General features: G+C 52.0%; 1 protein-coding gene across 1 annotated transcript in view; it reads left to right on the top strand.

The window, feature by feature from the left end:
- The first annotated feature begins 5614 nt into the window (after positions 1-5614).
- The window catches only part of MOGAT2 (monoacylglycerol O-acyltransferase 2), a 28380-nt gene continuing 15103 nt past the window's right edge, over positions 5615-18891 (top strand). The window contains exons 1-2 of the mRNA XM_076332181.1: positions 5615-5708; positions 17905-18083. Of these exons, the coding sequence (XP_076188296.1) occupies positions 5615-5708; positions 17905-18083 (273 nt within the window). The remainder of the gene's footprint in view (positions 5709-17904; positions 18084-18891) is intronic.

Raw genomic sequence — 18891 nt, 5'->3', positions numbered from 1 at the left:
CTAAAACATCGGTGCATTATCAACTTTGTTCTCATCCTAAATCCAAAACACTGTACCAGCTACTAGAAAAGAAATTAACTCTATCCCTGCCGAAACCAGGACAAGGGCCGAACGGGATGGGAGCCAAAGAAAATCCCTATCGGAGTGCTGCATAAAGAGAATAATTCAAGTGCATGAAAAGAAGAATTCGACTGATAATTCAAGTGCTCAAAAGGACATGAAATTCTGTAACGAAAATCACTGGCGTAACGCAGCCAGATCTCAGAAGAAGTGATTTTGCAACAGGTAGAAGAGGGACTAAAATCTGAAAGACTGTATTGTGAAAGAATTTGCATTAAAAAAATAGCAGCAGGCAGCAGTGGGCCTCTCTCACGCCCATGCTCTTACCCAGAGCTGGGGACGGACAAAGATCGAGCTTGGTGCAATGGTATCAGGTAAGTTTGGTGTGATGGGAAGATCCCCAGCAAGGAGGACCTCACAGGGGAGATACGCTCACTGCTGGTGGAGCGATGGGACTCACAGAAACCACTGGACAACTACCAGAGAGAGACCTTCAGTTTCCTTCTGATAATTTTGCCCACTGGAGGGGAAGTTAGGTTGGTGGGAAGCTCTAGGAGTACATATGAATGGCTGAGAGGCTTTAGAGAAAAAAAGAGAGTTATCTGTGATTAGGAGAGGGGAGCAGTGATCTGGAGAGAGCTTCTAGCTCATCCGCTGGGACACTAAGTCCCATAGGGTCTGCGTGAGGTGGGGCTTCAACAAGGGACTCAACAAGGAACCATGACCAGCTTCTCCTGGCAGGGCAAAGCAGGACAGCTGCGCAGTGTCCTGGCTTCCCCTACGTGCCACTGCGTTGCCCCTTGCATGCATCCCTTCAGGTCCTCCGTCTTGGGCTTTCTCAGCCCTGATCCTGGAGCGCGGCCAGGTCTCCATGTGCAACCTGCTCCGCTCGTGAAGTCTCGCGGGCGCGCCCCACCGTGCTGACTTGCAAAGCTTGGTGACTTGCAAAGCCTACAGCTTGGCGAGCCAGGGCTTTATGGGTTCCTCCTCATACTCAGAGATGGCCATTGATCAACTGAGTCACAAGGGCTGCTGGTAAAGGGATTACAGAGGATGAGCTATTGAGGGATTGAAGGAACTTAATGTTCCCGGACTAAATGCAAGCCACAGGGGATCAGACAAATGACTATGAATACCTGAGAAGGAAAAAGCCAAGGAGAATGTAGTTGGAGGTACATCATGGGCCACATGTGTGCGAGTGCCTGAGTATGTTAGGAAATAAGGAGAAACGGTGAGAAACTTACAAAAAATGGGGAAAAGTGAGGTTTAAAAGCCATGGAGGTGAGAATTAGGCAATAAGGGTAAATTAAACAGCAGCAAAATTTCCCTGGAGGTGCTAACGTGGGACTTGTAGGGATTACTGACGATCAGGGCTGGGTGGTCCCAGAGGTTGCTGCTATGACTGCAGTCACAGCTCAGTGATGATCTCTCTCTGATGCTCCCAAGGAGAGCATCCACCCTGGCCTTCCCACAACTGAAACCCAAGTCGGCAAAGAGAACAAGGGAAGGAAAATGTAAAAGTGACCAGAGGAACATGCAGCTGCAGGAGAAATTAGGTGGGCCTTTTGGTGGGTAGGCCCTGCCATGGAGAGGTTCATCTAAGGGCCAGTGAAGTTTTCTCCATCATTATGATTGCTCTCAAATAGCAAATCATCACCCATGTCCAGACAAGGAGAGCTTGAATGACTTGCTGAAAGTTACACAGAAAGCCAGGGAATAAATCTGTATCTTCTCATTTCCCAGTAGAAATCCTTCCCATCCCATATAATCGCTTCCCCCAGAGCAGGGAAGGTGGGGATTGTGATACTGCAAGGACAGACGTGATGTAAGGTTATACCCATAGCGTGGCTCCTTTCTAGAAGAAGGACACTGCAAGGTGTGGTGGTACCGCACAGACAGAGCAGGATGACTCTTCGCCTCTCCATTTCCAACCCAGACCCGTGTGAAGTCACTCTAAAGCTAAAGTCCTTCTCCCTGTTTTGACCTGATGGGTTTTATACCAGTCTCGCTCCATCACAAGGTTGGGTTTTGGGTTTGGTTATATTTCCTTCCGGTCCTCAAAGACGATCCCATGGCTATTAAGAGTTGTGAAGGATGTTCCAACAGTAGCAAGACCCTTTAGTAAGGATGGGGTTGACCACGATGAGACCAGGACCTACCCGCAAAGCAGTGCCAGAGCTGATGGATGCACCATTTTTTGACAATCACCCACATCTGCAGTTCCCCTGCCAGAATGTAGACAGTGGCAGGAAGAGAGAGCAAGAAGAAAGGAGGAAAGCAGGACAATGTGACTGGCAAAGAGCAAGGTGAGACCTTTCTGCAAAGAAATGAGTGTCTGTCTGAGGCTTGGGTGTAGTCTGAGGTGCTAAGCTGGGCCAAAATAGGCCTTTCAAATTCCTGCTCCTCAACCCCTTCTGCTAGATTAAAGTCTTCCTTGGAGAGATCCCAACACCTGCAGAGAGCAATTTGCCTCTTTCTGAGTTAGACAGCTAAAATACGCCAGATAAATTCACTGTGAAGGTTTGTGTTCCCTGCTGTGACTCTGCAGGGATCCTGGGCTGCGTAACTTGGACTGCGGCATCCAACATCTAGATGCTGAAAGCCAGGTGAGATCATAGAGTGAGTTTGGATGGAAGGGGTCTCCGGGGTCGCTGCTCCAACACCCTGGTCAAAGCAAGGCCAACAAGATCAGGTTGCTCATGGTCACGTCCGGGTGAGGTTTGACTGTCTCCAAGGATGGAGATTCCCCCCTGCCCTCAGGCTCCTGTTCCAGGGTTTGACCACCCTCACAGGGAAAAACATGCTTCCTTGTATCTTGTAAGCATTTCTTTTTTGTCCTAGCTTGGGCTGTCATCTCTTGTCCCATCACTGGGCACCTCCGAGGAGAGCCCACCTCTGTCTTCTCTCCACCATCCCAGCCAGGAGCTGCAGACAGCTGTATAAACCCTCTTTGCCATCACTCCCACTGCACACACCCAGCTCTCAGCCTCTCCTTGCACAGCCCAAGCTCCAGCCCCGACCAGCTTGGTGGCCCCACTGGGCTCACTCCCGTCTGTCATGTTCTGCCTGATACTGAGGAGCCCAAATTGGATCCAGTGCCCAGAGAGGGGGAGGAATCACTGCCCTGGCCATACTGTGGGCATTTGTAAGGCGTGGGTGAAAACAAGCCCTGTCCCAAGCCTGGGAGGCCCACAAAGTTCTTGAGGACAAGAAATATGTTGACCATGGTTGCTTTCTTCATCATTTCCAAAGTATCAGAGGAGGCTGAGGGGGATATAGGGGCCCCGAACGCTTTCCAGGGGTGTGGAGGGAGCAGCTTGGGGCTGGATGGGGTCTGTAGAGCCTGAATGGTTTCAGGATATCTGGCAGCACTCAGTTTTACCTCTTGATTCAACCATCTGTTGGTAACCAAGACCGCTACGTGCGTAAGGCTGAGCTGCTCAGGACGTAGGCTTTAGAGATCAGGGCTCAGTGTTTGGGCTTGTCACCTACTGCTTAGCTACTTTAGTACTTCAGAGACACAGCTCTGCTCTTCCCTAAAAGAAGCCGCAGATTTTAATCTACACACAGTAAGGAGGTGCATCTCTCTCGGCTCCTCCTGACTGCCTAGAAATCTCTGATCCCTCTCTAATTTAAGCAGAAGATTTCAAAGCCCTCCATAAGTAGGTGTTTTTCTCTCCTGATTTAAGGAAGTAGAAAGACAAAAAGCAAATGACATATCCACAGCAGAGCAGGACATAACTATTTATTGCTCAGCTGAGCCTTGCTTCACTCCTTGGTCAGCTCTTCCAAGGAGCCGACTCATTCATAATAAATCCAGAACATGGGGCTTTCCTTGTCATAATAAGCCACAAGCAAAGAGCTGGGACTCTTTGCAATACAACTGCTTGGGCAACCAGCGATACAACTGCTCCAGGGCTTAGCCTGAAATTTCTGGGAGCAGAAAGTGTTTCCCATGTGTCTGGGTGTCCCCAGGGCTCAGGTGTGACCCTTTGCACTAACAAAAACCGAAAGAGCTCCCTGGCATGGGTGGGCTCCAACAAGGGCAAGACTGCAGGATGGAAAACACCTCGAAACATCATCTCTGGACCGGGGATGTCCCTGCAAGGAATTTCCCCTCCTTGGTCCCACCATGCCGCTCCCTGACTGTGCTGGGGGTTGCACAGCCCAGAAAGACCGGGAGCCCTGGACCTGCAGGTCTCCACACAGCATTTTGGAAATGGCTGGTGGTTTCTCACCAGGAAACATCTTGTCTCCAGGCAACAGAGCCGAAAGAGTTAAAAGCTTCCTTTGCTTTCCCAAAGCAGACAGGGTCCCGACATTTGCAGCAGAAGACAAAGGATGGGGGGAGATGCAAGTTGGGGTTTCACCAGAGCGGTGTTGTTTCTAGTGACGCTGGGAAATGGAGTCTGAGAGATGTAAATTCCTCATAGCCCGCCGTCTTCCTAGGGCCTGACAAAGAAGAGGGATTATTTTTCAGCTAACACCTCTGATTTGCTTTCGCCAAGGGTTGCTTTTAGTTTTGTTCTGTAATTCTTGGCCACGGTGGGCTTGGGGATTTGAAATGCCCCTTAGACAAGCAAGCGACGCCTTTGTATGCGCGCCGGTGCTTTAACAGTGGATCAGCTCACTGTTTAATTCAGTCTGTTATTGATATTATTCTGTATCCTGGTTACAACGAGACCTTTGATTTTCTCAGGCCTCCCCCGAGATGATTTCTTTGTTTACCTGAGCGGCTTGCCAGTTCCCTGAGGACTTTTTTCCCCAAATTTCTGAATTTTTTTTCCATCCAGTAAATTGCAGCTCTTTGCATGGGACTAGGCAGAGGTTCAGACCGTTCACTTGCTTGGAGGTAGAAATGCAAAAGGGAGGTAGTATTTCCTTTCTCATACACCCACATAAATGTGTGCAAGGATGCACATGGACACTTGTCTGCCCCATCCATCCATCCATCCATCCATCCATCCATCCATCCATCCATCTCCTGGCAGAGGCGTGAGGTCGCTCGTGTACCCCCGTGCTCAGCAGTGAAACACCCTTGCGTTGTTTGCCCACCTCCTTGGCTGAGACTGAGACCCATCCACACCCTATCACTTGCAAATACAAGTGACCTGCCCGTGCTTGTCCCTTCTGCTTGTCCCTTCCTGCCATGCACAGGGTGGTTTGTAAGGGGAATGGGGAAAATAAAGCCTGGCTCACACACACAAATGCCTCATCCTCTCTGCGAACATCCAAATATTGCAAAATTTGAAAGAGACAGGCACTTGAAGGCGGGATTGGGTCCTAAAGGGAGTTTACTTCCCAGATTTGGGTGGTAAAAGCATGAAATCCTCACCGTCTAACCACACGCTGGGTCAAGTTGGCATAAAGTCAGTGACACCTCCTGGCAGCATCCCTCTCCTCCCCTTACGGGAGGGTGGCTGCGGGCATTACACTGCACTGTACATTGCACAATCCCTTCTACTGTAAGACTGAGTAAATACTGACTTTGCACTTTGCATTTCCTACTTGCGGAGCTTCCTTCTCCTTTCGAGACGCGCGTGCAGAGCCCAAGATGAAGATTGAGTTTGCTCCACTCTTCGTGCCACTACAGAGAAGGCTTCAGACAGCATCGGTGGTTCAATGGGTCTTCAGCTTCCTAGGTCTAGGTAAGAGACATCTTCTTTTCCTTCTCTGAGAAGCCAGAGCAGCTTTTGCCCCAACCCCCTCTCCCCAACCCCAAGGAAGACCTGGGACTGAAGGTCTGGGACCAAAGGAAAGCGGCATTAAAGGCATCTTCTGGGAGCCTGCAGTGAATCCCAGGCCATGTTAGGACAAGTGATTAGCAGCAGCAGACGTTGCACTCGCATGTCTCCGATCATCTTGCTGTATGAAGAGCAGTGTGCGAGGTTCTGTCTCACTAAACCAGTTCTTTTTTTTCCTTTTTTTTTTTTTTTTTTGGTTTCTTCTCGCCTCCTGATCTGAGCACGGTGGCACTAGGGAAGCGCGTGGCTGCGTGGCTCTGCTTGGGAGCATCTACGGGTCTTACGCAGCAGCACACGGGTTTCCGTGTGGGGTTTCAGCTTCTCCTGCTCTTTAGGTTTAGTGTTTTCCCGCTCTAAGGTGCTGCCCTGCTCAGCGTTAGTCGTGAGAAATGGCATTCCCATGCCTGAGGGATGGTGGGATGGGAAGAGCATGGGTGACTCTGCTTTGCAACCCTGGGAACAGCCACTTCACTTTGTACGGATGCCCCTCCACGCCCCAAAAGGGCATTTTTCCAGGAAAACCCAAGCAGGCTGGGGAAGAGACACAGTAGCAAACTGCGACCCAGCACCTCACTACCAGGTGCTGATGAAAATGAGAGACAGTTTTGGATAGGACCCACTGGGCAATGAGGGGATGGGAGACCCAGAGGCGGGTTATCAGAGTGTAAACCGCCTGGGGCGATTTACAGCCCATCAGGAGCCAAGCTGGAAGGTGACTCCTAGAGTTTCCCATTGTCACGCCAATTCTTAATCTCAGATGGGATCTGTGTGAAGCTTCTGCTTTATTGCGGCAGGACAGTTGTTGACTAGTCCCGGTGCACAGAGGCAGCAGATCTTTGTGTATATAAGGGTTCTGGCACACAAGCATCTCCAAAACAATACCTGCAAAGAAAGCATAGGCTATGCTTCAGAGCCTCATTAAGTTTCCGAGATGGCTCCATCCAAACTCTGCTACAGACGTGGGGCTGAATGGCCACCTCTGCACCAGTATCTGGTGGGCTGGAGCACTGGGCCGTACTGGTTCAGACAGCGTAGCTGCTTGCATGCTTCTTGGCATAGGTTTGGCCCATGCTAAGTAACACTTTTCCAAACTACGTGTTGGCACGGTTCGGGCAATGACAGAGGCCAGGGACCATTGCTGGCAGCCAGGATGGGTGAGGCTGCCCTTTATTGGAAGAGAAGAGAATTAGCAACATGGACATGACCCGGCAATGCGGTTCACCCGCTGGGTCAGCAAACGGGCTCTGCCGAGTTGCTTTGGAGAGGTGTAACCAGCGTGGCCCCTTGGGTCGCTCTGGGACAAGCCAGCGGACACCCCTCTCCAGATGGAGGGGAAATCCTGGTGTGGCAGTGGTGGCACGGCCAGCTGAGCCGCCACAAAGCACGGTTACGGCACGGCAGAGTGCAGGGCACTTGGTGCCATTCTGTACTTGCGTTATAAACCCTGGGGCTCTTCTAGCGCAGAAGACGTCCCAGGTGTGATCAACCTTCCCCTGCGCACCGGAGACCACCTTGCAGGAGGAGGCATGGGTGTTGTTCACAGCGCAGGGGAGGGGAGATCTGGCAAAAGCCATGCAGCCTTGGACCCAGGCTGGTCCAAAATGGTTTGGACCCTGGTCCAAATGGCCAGACTGGGACATTTTGGTGTGCTCAGTAGCTCCCTCTCTGCCCCTGCGCCTGGATCTCCGTCCATGGTGCCTGGATGGGATGTGACATAGTAGAGATGTGGCCGCAATGTTAACAAGGGATACAACACATCCCCATTCCCAGCATGGATGCAGCTGGGGCTTACGGAGCTTTAACAGTGTTTTCCAGCAAAACAACTTGTACTTTAGGTTTTTCCCTTCTTGGTATCGGGAGCAAGCAGGCACTTGACTTTTCAGTGATGGAAATGACTTCTGGAGCCAGCAGAAAGCCAGAAAATGGTCAGGAGGGAGGAATCTTCCGCAGTCAGAGGGTAACGTGGAGCTACTCGAAATGCAGGCTCTGCCTCCTGCAGGGAAATGCAGCTTGCTCCGAATGAGGATGAGACCCAAACCCACACCTCCTCCATGGCTGGCCTTCCAGAGATTACTGTCTTTCCCCTGAACAGTTTTACTTTGATTTGGGGTTTTTTTGTGATACAATTTGGAACCAAAAGCAGTTAAGAAATGCTATAAGGAAGGCATTAGAAAGGTGATGACCAAACCTTGTGGAATGATTCCATCTGGTTTGATTCATTTTACAAAGTTTGTTTAAGCCTGGAGCTTTCCACCCAAAAGCTCCCAGTTTAACAACTGTGAAAGCTTAATGCTAAGGGATACCCTTAATTTCATCCCGCGAGCTGCCAAACACCCCGTGCTGCACTCAGTTATAACCCTCAGGCACAGAGATCAGACCTTCCGTGGGCAGGATTTGGCCGCTGGCTGCTCCTTTCTCTCTGAGACAGGCTTGTGCTTCTGCTGCCAGGAAAGGGCTCCCGAAAACACACGGTCAGCTGCTGCCAGACATTTGCACAGCCCTTTGGCTGGAGATCCCAGCAACTGCCGCTCGGCAGCACTGGTTGCAGGCAGCTGTTGCCATGGTTGTGCAAATGCATCCCCTGAGAAGCCAGGGGCTCATTCATTCTCCACAGGGCGCTGGATGAGTGCGGCAGCTCGACCCCGGCGCTGGCAGGGAGCTCTGCTGCAGCATCTCTTGCAACAGGCAGGCATTGTCCATGCTGCCGGTTTTCTTGGGGATGCTCCCGGCAAGGGCACCGAGACAAAAGGTGCCATTTGCTTCAGGTGCTGACAGCTGCTGGAAGGAGAGTGCACGGTACAAGAACGGGATGCAGGGCATGGAGTGAGGACCCCATTGCCTCCCCAGTACTGACCAGTGCCCCCTCCTAATGCAGTGGAGCCAGGCTTCTGCAGGGCACCGAAATCAGCAGGCTGGTGTCCAAACCTGCTGCACCGCTTCCCGCTGCCTCTCCCATTCCCAGTCTCCATGGGCTTGGGCATGGGCAGCCATCCAGACAGACCATGCAGAAGCATTAGTGTAGGGTTGAACCCATGCAAAAAAACCCAGGCCAACTCCTGCAGGGGCAGGAGACCTGTGCACGCTGCTTCTGCAGGTCCAGCGTACAACAGCCAGCCTTTGAACCCTTTCAATCAGCAGGGTTGGCTCAAAGGGCATGTGGTGCCAGCGTGAGTCAGGCTCCCTTGACAGCTGAGCATAGTCCACAGCCTGGGACAGCCTGGCAAGACTGCCAGGCTTGGCTGTGCCGAGGGGCACAGGATCCGTGCAGGCTGTCACTGTCAGGGACTCTAGGCTGGCATTGAGAACCTCAGCAATGTGCATCTTGCAAACCCTCCTGACGACTGCAATATGAGTCTGACTCACTCTGGGGCTGCTGTGATGCCAAAAATCATAGAATCATAGAATCATAGAATAGTTTGGGTTGGAAGGGACCCCTAAAGGTCATCTAGTCCAACCCCCCTGCCGTGGGCAGGGACATCTTCAACTAGATCAGGTTGCTCAGAGCCCCGTCCAGCCTGACCTGGAATGTTTCCAGGGATGGGGCATCCACCACCTCTCTGGGCAACCTGGGCCAGTGTTTCACCTCCCTCAGCGTAAAACATTTCTTCCTTAGATCTAGTCTGAATCTACCCCCCTTTAGTTTAAAGCCGTTTCCCCTTGTCCTGTCGCAACAGGCCCTGCTAAAGAGTTTGCCGTCATCTTTCTTATCAGCCCCCTTTAAGTACTGACAGGCTGCAATAAGGTCTCCCTGGAGCCTTCTCTTCTCCAGGCTGAACAACCCCAACTCTCTCAGCCTTTCTCCATAGCAGAGGTGTTCCAGCCCCCTGATCATTTTTGGGACCCTCCTCTGGACCCGCTCCAACAGGTCCGTGTCTTTCTTATGCTGAGGGCTCCAGAGCTGGACGCAGTGCTCCAGGGGGGTCTCACCAGAGCAGAGCAGAGGGGCAGAATCCCCTCCCTTGACCTGCTGGCCACGCTGCTTTGGATGCAGCCCAGGATAGGATTGGCCTTCTGGGCTGCGAGCGCACATTGCCGGCTCATGTCCAGCTTTTCACCCACCAGTACCCCCAAGTCCTTCTCGGCAGGGCTGCTCTCCATCCCTTCATCCCCCAGCCTGTATTGATACCGGGGATTGCCCTGACCCAGGGGCAGGACCTTGCACTTGGCCTTGTTCAACCTCATGACGTTCACACGGGCCCATTCTCGAGCCTGTCCAGGTCCCTCTGGATGGCATCCCGTCCCTCCGGCGTGTCGACCGCACCACTCAGCTTGGTGTCATCTGCAAACTTGCTGAGGGGGCACTCGATCCCACTGTCTGTGTCATTGATGAAGATGTTAAACAGTACCGGTCCCAATCTGGACCCCTGCAGGACGCCACTCATCACCAACCTCCATCTGGACATTGAGCCGTTGACCACTACCCTCTGGATGCGACCATCCAACCAACTCCTCACCCACCGGACAGTCCACCCATCAAATCTATACCTCTCCAGTTTAGAGAGAAGGATGTTGTGAGGGACCGTGTCAAAGGCCTTACAGAGGTCCAGACAGACGATGTCTGTAGCCCTTCCCGTGTCCACTGATGTAGTCACTCCATCATAGAAGGCCACTAGGTTGGTCAGGCAGGACTTGCCCTTGGTGAAGCCATGCTGGCTGTCTCGAATCACCTCCCTGTCCTCCATGTGCCTTAGCATAGCTTCCAGGAGGATCTGTTCCATGATCTTCCCAGGCACAGACGTGGGACTGACTGGCCTGGAGTTCCCCAGGTCTTCCTTTTTCCCCTTTTTAAAAAGGGGGGTTATGTTTCCCCTTTTCCAGTCAGTGGGATCTTCACCGGACTGCCACGACTTCTCCAATACGATGGATAGTGGCTTAGCAACTTCATCCGCCAGTTCCTTCAGGACCCGCGGATGGATCTCATCAGGTCCCATGGACTTGTGCACCTTCAGGTTCTTTAGATGGTCTCGAACCTGATGTTCTCCCACAGTGGGCAGCTCTTCATTCTCCCAGTCCCCACCTTTGCCTTCTGCAGCTCGGGCAGTGAGGCTCGGGCACTTGCCGGTGAAGACCGAGGCAAAAAAGTCATTGAGTACCTCCGCCTTCTCCGTGTCCCAGGTAACCAGGTCTTCCATTTCTTTCCAGAGAGGGCCCACATTTTCCCTCCTCTTCCTTTTATCCCCAATGTACCTATAGAATCTTTTCTTGTTGCCCTTGTTGTCCTGGCCAGATTTAATTCTCTCAGGGCTTTAGCTTTCCTAACCTGATCCCTGGCTGCTCGGACAGCTTCTCTGTGTTCCTCCCAGGCTACCTGTCCCTGCTTCCACCCTCTGTGGGCTTCCTTTTTGTGTTTGAGTTTGTCCAGGAGCTCCTTGTTCATCCATGCAGGCCTCCTGGCGTTCTTGCCTGACTTCCTCTTTGTTGGGATGCATCGCTCCTGAGCTTGGAGGAGGTGATCCTTGAATATTACCCAGCTCTCTTGGGCCCCTCTTCCCTCCAGGGCTTTGTCCCATGGCACTCTACCAAGCAGATCCCTGAAGAGGCCAAAGTCTGCTCTCCTGAAGTCCAGGGTAGTGAGCTTGCTCTGCACCTTCCTCGGTGCCCTAAGGACCTTGAACTCCACCATTTCATGGTCACTGTAGCCCAGGCTGCCCTTGAGCTTCACAGTCCCCACCAGCCCCTCCTTGCTGGTGAGAACAAGGTCCAGCATAGCACCTCTCCTCGTTGGCTCCTTTACCACTTGGAGAAGGAAGTTATCATCGACGTGGGCATTCCAGGAACCTCCTGGATTGCTTATGCCCTGCCGTGTTGTCCCTCCAACAGATGTCGGGGTGGTTGAAGTCCCCCATGAGGACCAGGGCTTGTGAGCGTGAGGCTGCTCCTATCTGTCTACAGAGGGCCTCATCTGCTTGGTCTTCCTGGTCAGGTGGCCTGTAGCAGACCCCCACCGTAATGTCACCTGTCCCTGCCTTCCTTTTAATCCTGACCCACAAGCTCTCAGTCAGCTCCTCATCCATCCCCAGGCAGAGCTCCACGCACTCCAGCTGGTCATTGACATAGAGGGCGACACCCCCTTCTCGTCTCCCCTGCCTGTCCTTCCTAAAGAGCCTGTATCCCTCCATCCCAACACTCCAATCATAGGAGCCATCCCACCACATCTCCGTGATGCCGATGAGGTTGTAGCCCTGCAGGCGTGCGCACGTCTCTAACTCCTCTTGGTTATTCCCCATGCTACGTGCGTTTGCATAGAGGCATTTAAGTTGGGCCCCCGATTAAGCTGTCTTACTGGCTGGCGTTCCTTTGTGCTGGTCTTCAGGCGCTCTCCTGCTGACCTGTGCTCCTTTTCCAGGCTCTGGGCATCTGTTGCTAGCCCTGGCATCAAACTGGTAGGAGTGGGATGGACTGAGGTTCCCCTCCCCCGGCATCTCTAGTTTAAAGCTCTCTTCACCAGCTTGGCAAGCCTATGACCGAAGATGCTCTTCCCCTCCTCTGACCGATGGACCCCGTCAGCCCCCAGTAGACCAGGTTTCTCAAAGCGAGTCCCATGGTCTAAGTAGCCGAACCCCTGGCTGTGGCACCAGTCCCGTAACCATTTGTTGACTCACCAGATTGGACTGGCCTTTTCAAACCCCTTCCCTTTGACCGGCAGGATTGATGGAAAAACTACCTGTGCTCCCGAGTCCCTTACCGCCGCTCCCAGGGCTCCGTAGTCCTTCTTGATAGTCCTCAGGCTGCTCCTGGCTGTGTCACTGGTGCCCACGTGAAACAGCAGCAGCGGATAATAGTGGACTGTATGAGCCTTGGTAGCCTCTCAGTGACATCCCTGATGCGAGCCCCCGGTAAGCAGCACACCTCTCAAGAGAGTGCGTCCAGTCGGCAAATGGGTGCCTCCATACCTCTCAGAAGGAGTTGCCTACTGCTATCACCCGTCGCCTTTTCTTAGTGGCGCTGGTTGTTGTACGGGGGGGCAGATCGGGCTGCACCACTCGGCTCCAGCGCTTCTCCTGCTGTGACAATCTCTTTCCAAAGGTTGCTGATTTTCCTCCTTCAGGTTGAGTGAGCAAATACTGGGTTAGCAACAACGCTGGGCCCAGCAGCACTGTGACGGGACATGGTCCCTGTTTTGACTTGGCCAGAAAAGTCATCCGTGTGCTTCTAGCCTGTGGCTCACTTGGAGCCCGTGGCATATACATGTGTGTTGTCTGTGATATGCCCATGTTTTCATCCACGGAGGGACTTGCAGCTCACAACAAAACTACTTAACACAAGATACCCGCCACCAAACACTTCATTTTTGCTCTGAGCTTCTTTGAGGGAGCCCAGCCCAGGAAACCACTTGGCCTGTGAGGGGATCCAAGAAAGCCATCGCATCCGCATGGATGTGTCTTCCTCTTTGCTGACTCCCATACGGTCATGGGGGTGTGAGGTGCTGGGTCCTGGATCATGAAGAGCTGCTTCAGGAGCACCCCTGGTCAACAGGCTGGGTGCAGACCTTTCTGGCCCTGCAGTCCAGGACCATCCTACACCTGCTTCACCCAGAGCCACATCTCACCACAGACAACCGCAGAAAAACCTCCCGGCATCTGGCCTGAACAGAAAGCTTAAGTTTTAGGGTCTGTATGGAGCTTTCCTTCTTGTCAAGGCCGCTTTGGTTTTGGTTTTGGTTTGAAGGGGTCTCTCTTCACTTTCCATGGCAGAGTAGGCAGTGCAGCAGATAGTCTCAGCCCAGCCTAGGATTCTCTGGCCATTTTCAGATAACTGAACTGGTGTGATTGCAAAGACATGCATGATGCCCTTAGACCTCCTCTTGCAGCCCATGGTGGTGTCTGCCTTGAAAGGGCTCCGTGTAAGGGCTTAAGCCATTTTATAGCAATTTAGCACGTGCAGTTGGGCTACCTCGCGAGAGTCCAGACCTGCAGAGGGAGGAGATGAGGATCACGTCTGTTTGCAACCGCACCCCCCAAACCTGCCTGTTCCTCCTGAGTGTGCAACCATGGCCTGAGAGGTTGCAGCCTGAGGCTGGGAATCAAGGGAGTTATGGGGGCAGAAAGGTGGAAGGTAGATATTGTAGTGGTGCTGTGGCTGAATACTAAAGGTAATTCTCCCCTCCTTTTCCTTAAAGAACGCTGTAAAGGCAGCGAGGCAGAGCCATGGTGTAATCACATCTCATTGCCATTTGTGTGCCTGATGCGCCTGCAGTCCCCATCCTCGCCAGAAAGCTTGCTCCCATGGGGAGCTTGACCAAGCTGGGGGTTGGAACTAGATGGTCTTTAAGGTCCCTTCCAACCCAAGCCACTCTGATTCTAAGCTGGAGAGCTTGGCTGGCTCTGCAGAGCCCTGGCAGCCGACGGGGTTCAAAGATGGGTTTCTAATGAATCGGGGACTTGCAGGTTTCCCCCCATCCCCACCATGACACAGACTGCCGTCTCTTCCAGCGGCGTTTCCAAGACCCGACAGCCCTTTGCAGGTTGCTTTGTGGGCACAGCGGGTTGTACATAGGCTGGAGTTTGGCCCGAGGAGGGAGGTATCTGCTAAGGTTCCCTGGCCAAGAGCCTAATGCCGTGTTCGTGAGATCCTTTAAAGTGTTTGCCTGGCAGGTAGCCCAGAAAATGACAGTTGTTTGTAGGAAAGCAGGCGCTGAGGGAAATACGGCTCTCATCTGGGTGGCTCTGAGGTGGTCCCCGGTCCAGGGAGGGACAGGCAAGAAACCCTCGTCGTTCCTCATTTTCCTCTTGGGATTCCCCTCAAGGGACGAAAGCAATGATTATGGGGAACAGCCTCACAACCAGCAAATATTCCTGTTTGCCACACATCCCTTCTGCCCTGTCCTGCAGAAAAGAAGCAGAAGGAGCAAGGAGGTGGCTTTAAGTTGTCCTTGCTGCTCTGCCTCTGGGAGGTGACCCGTGGAGGAAGGGGGAGTGTGTGTTCCCCTCCAGCGTGGATTCAGGAAAGACTCGGGATTTGCAGGTATAGAAATAGATCATGGCTCCTGGGGCACAGTCCTTCCCTCTGGCCCTTAGCTCAAATGGATGCAAGATTTGGCCTTTTCTTGGGTAGGGTGTTATTTTTCAGCGGCTTGGAGAACAAGGAGACTCTAAGATGTGAAGAGTCACCTGTGTAACCTAAAAGAGGCCGGGTCGGTGCTGGTGAAGGGATCCTGGAGCCAGGCTGAAGAGCATGAAGTCCTGGGCAGTGGGGCTGGTGGTGGACCCAGCCTGGGGACCTGACATAGTTTTCAGGAAGCAGCACTACCGCTCCGTGGCAAATATCTTCCCACTGGTGGTCCAGAAAGTCTCGGTGCCTAATCCATGGGATCGCACTGCCTTTGCTCTGTTTTCATTCAGAAGTTTGAGGACATGACACACAGCCATCTGCAAGAAAGCTGGAAGGGGGACAGCGATCTCCCTTGATCCAAGCAGCTACGGTGACTTCCCCTCGCACACCAGGCAGCGGTACAGAGTGCCTCCCTCTCGCACAAATACAGCCCACAAATAACCATGTGTCTGCCTAAGGCTGGGATTGGTTTGGATGCAGACAGTAGGATTTAACTGTACATTTTCTGGAACTTCCCTGTCTCTTTGGTCCCATCCACAGCAACTTTCAGACTGAGGGTCCATTCTGGGACAGGAATGGGCTCCTTTTCCACAGCAGCCAGGACACTGTAAGATTTTACAAGCACAGAAAAAAAAATAATCTTAAGATTAAGTGAAGGTCACTATGGGCAAATTCTGCTCTGCAAAACAAAAGTTGAATTGCAGATGAACTGAGGGAGAAATTAATAATTATATCATTGCAAGATAAAGCCTCATTTGGATGATAAGTGCGTGGATTTGGACCAGAGCAACTCCTTCATTTTGCAGAATGTACTTTGAGCTTTGCACGGTGTGATAAAAAGAGAATTGGGCATTGCACAGTTTTGCAGCAGACCTGATGACCTGGCTCCCAGGTGCAGTAGAATCACAGAATCATAAAAATCATTATTAAGGTTGGAAAAGACCTCTAAGATCATCGAGTCCAACCGTCGACCCAACACCACCATGCCCACTAAACCATGTCCCTAAGCGCCTCATCTACTCATCTTTTAAATACCTCCAGGGATGGGGACTCCACCACTTCCCTGGGCAGCCTGTTCCAATGTTTAACCGCTCATTAACATTAACCATTAATCATCACCCATTAACAGCAAAATTGCAACCTCCGCATTGTTCCTCAAGCAGCGTTTATGTGTCACGTGGACCCCGGAGCTTTGCTTCATGCTGGATGCTCTTTCCCTCGAGTTATAAAGACGGCGTCTGTGGCACTTGAAAGGAGTGGCGCCAGGCACGAGCAGTGGTTCGTTCTGACCTGGAGGATGCATCGCGGGTTGGACCTGTTGCTCTGCAGAGAGCTGCAGTATTTCCCCATGCACTCTATTAGTGCCTACCCAGGCACCTGCCTTGCTTTTCTGTTCAAATGCTGCTCGATGCAGTGTCTCTACCTATACGAGGACATAAGATCCCATTTCAGCTTTAAGGAGGTTTAGGATCCTGCTAATTTCCCTCCCCCCCCCCCCCATGGGAATTACCAGTACCATCATGCCAGTGTTTTAAAAAGGGGCGGGGATTTGTTTTTACAATCAAAGCTCTAGGATCAGGGTGACTTATCACAAAAAAACGCTACAAACCAGACCTACTTATTTGTCCTTACACTAATTTCTCCTTTCTACTTTCTCCTTTCTACTTATTTGCTGTTAAAGCAAACAGGAGGTACAAGGAGGTCTCAAATGAGAGCATCGTGTGCCTCTTCTTTGATAGGCCTTAGCTGAGATGAGATGGAGAGGGCAGGTGCCGGGTGACTCCCAAAGATGAAAATCCAGGTCTCAGAGGATGAGGGCATGGATGCATCTATCTCGCAGCTGAAGCTGAACAGGGCATCTCCATCCTCATGTCCTTCAGCCCTGGGTGCCGGATCTGTGATGAAGACCCAGAGAAGAACAAAACATACAGCCCGCCAAACATGATGTAACCCATGAGCTGGGTGAGGCAAAGGGCTTGGATAAATGGGTGGGGTTTTTTTAGCTCCATCTCCTCCTTCCCAGACAACACCAAGGCTTCCAGAGGGACAGATGAAGAGGACACAGCTCTTCCCAGGCACTTCTTAGGGCATCTGCTTCACCAGGTGGCAGCTTGGTGGCCATCAGCGCTTCCCAGTCTCTGTGCAGACAGACAACGTTGGGCTTGGGTGGGATTTGATGTACCAAGTGATGCTTGTTTTGCACACAGACTTTTCTTCTGTTGTTCCCATGCCAAAACACAGGGCATGAGGGAGGTGGGTGGTAGAGGGCAAAGCTGAGCACTGATTGGAAGCAGCTCAGAAAAGTCTTTAATGACTTGGGAAAGTCCCAAGTCATTAATGTCTTAGGGAATGAAATAGAGCATTCTTATAAAATCTGTGATGACACCGAGTTGAAAGGACTGAAAATCCTCTAGAGGCCAAGATTAGAGTTGAGAGTCAACCCGAGAAGTGGAGGAAAAGGTCCAAAATCAATAAGAAAAAAATCAATCTTATATATGGGAAGATAAAAAATTAAAAATCCAAGACACAATTAAAATGGGGAAGCGATAGCTCAGGACAAAGCTATTGAGGACTGTGCAGACAGGACGTAGTGCCCCACTTTGCTGCTGTTGCAAAATGCCAGGTGTCATCAGGGGGTATTAACAGGAGTTTTGGGGTAAAACACGGGCATTATCGTTGCAGAGGTCAGACTGACTCCAGAGAAAAGCCAGACAGCAAAGGGATAGAGATCTGATCCACGAGGACCCTCTGGATGCAGTGAGGTCCATCAGACTTGTGGGAAGAGGGGGACACGGTGGCCTTTGGAGAAATAGGTGGTTGCTGCAAGGATGGTGCTTGGTTGCTCTCTGGGTTCCTGGGGCAGACAGGAAAGAAACCACCGCTTTGCACCAAAGGTGCCTTCACAGTGATAAAATAATTCAGCAGCAAGCCCAGTGAAGGCTTGGGCTCCATCCCGGCTCCAAACAGACCGGGTCCCTTCAGGTGAATCATTCCTCTCCCAACGCCCACCTCACCCAACTGCCAACTCACTGTCTGGCTTTTCTCTCAGCACAGTGCTGCACCGCTGCCTTCATCGCCCTCTTCTTCACGCGTTTTTGGCTGGTCAGTGCCCTCTACGCTGCATGGTGGTTCATAGACAGGGAAAAACCCAGCAAGGGCGGGAGGCGGATCCACGCCATCCGGAACAGCGTCGTCTGGAGGTACATGAGGGACTATTTCCCCATCACGGTAAGTGCCACCGATCCCATCGGCTCGTAGGAGATTTGGGGACCAGCTTTATCTTTGGTGTTTGGAGGTGGGTCTGGGGCCAGCAGTCGTGGCATGAGGTGCTTGGAGGTCAGTGTTGAAGGATTGTCTTCCCACCTCCCAGATTACTGCAAGACCCAGAAAAAATGTAGACCACCGGTTTCACAACTGCATCCTTTAATCATCTGCCTTTTACGCACCCGTTCAACCTTGCTGCATTCCAGCAGTTAGGGAAATCTCCCCTTTCCTGTCTTCCATGTCTATATTGTGACACTCCTGCTCTTCAGGTTGTCCACCCAGTGGACACAGGTCCAAGTTTTGACCAAAATCCAAGAGGTCCCGGCGCCCTGCAAGGTCAGCGTCCCCTTCTGCTGGGGAAGAGGCTGGATGGGTAAAGCTGGGTGTGCACTGGGCAGTCTCACAGAGTCGCTGTTCCCCTGAGAGGAACTTCTGTGACATTTCCAGATTTACTTTAGTGCATGTGGCAGGCCTTTGCCCTTACTTTTTATCTGGTATCCCCTTGGCATGGCATGAATGCATGGACCAGCACGAAGTCCTGCCTCAGAGCCATCACAAGTCAGTACAAATCTGAGCAATGCAGCAGAAGAGTTCATGGGCCATGCAAGGGAGTGAGTTTCTAGGGTAGACCAAGCTATGGGAATTTGTAAGATGATTCCTTTAATGAAACACTGCCCGTTGAGGGAACTCAGGTGAGATACGGACAGCTGTGCCTCATGGTTAGACACAGCCTAGAGTCAGGATCTGGGTGCTGTAGTCCAGGTAAAATGAA

This window comes from Aptenodytes patagonicus, chromosome 1 (assembly GCF_965638725.1).
Source record: "Aptenodytes patagonicus chromosome 1, bAptPat1.pri.cur, whole genome shotgun sequence".
NCBI lineage: Eukaryota > Metazoa > Chordata > Aves > Sphenisciformes > Spheniscidae > Aptenodytes > Aptenodytes patagonicus.
Note: the sequence above shows the minus strand (reverse complement) of the source record. Positions and strands in the feature narration are given on the sequence as shown.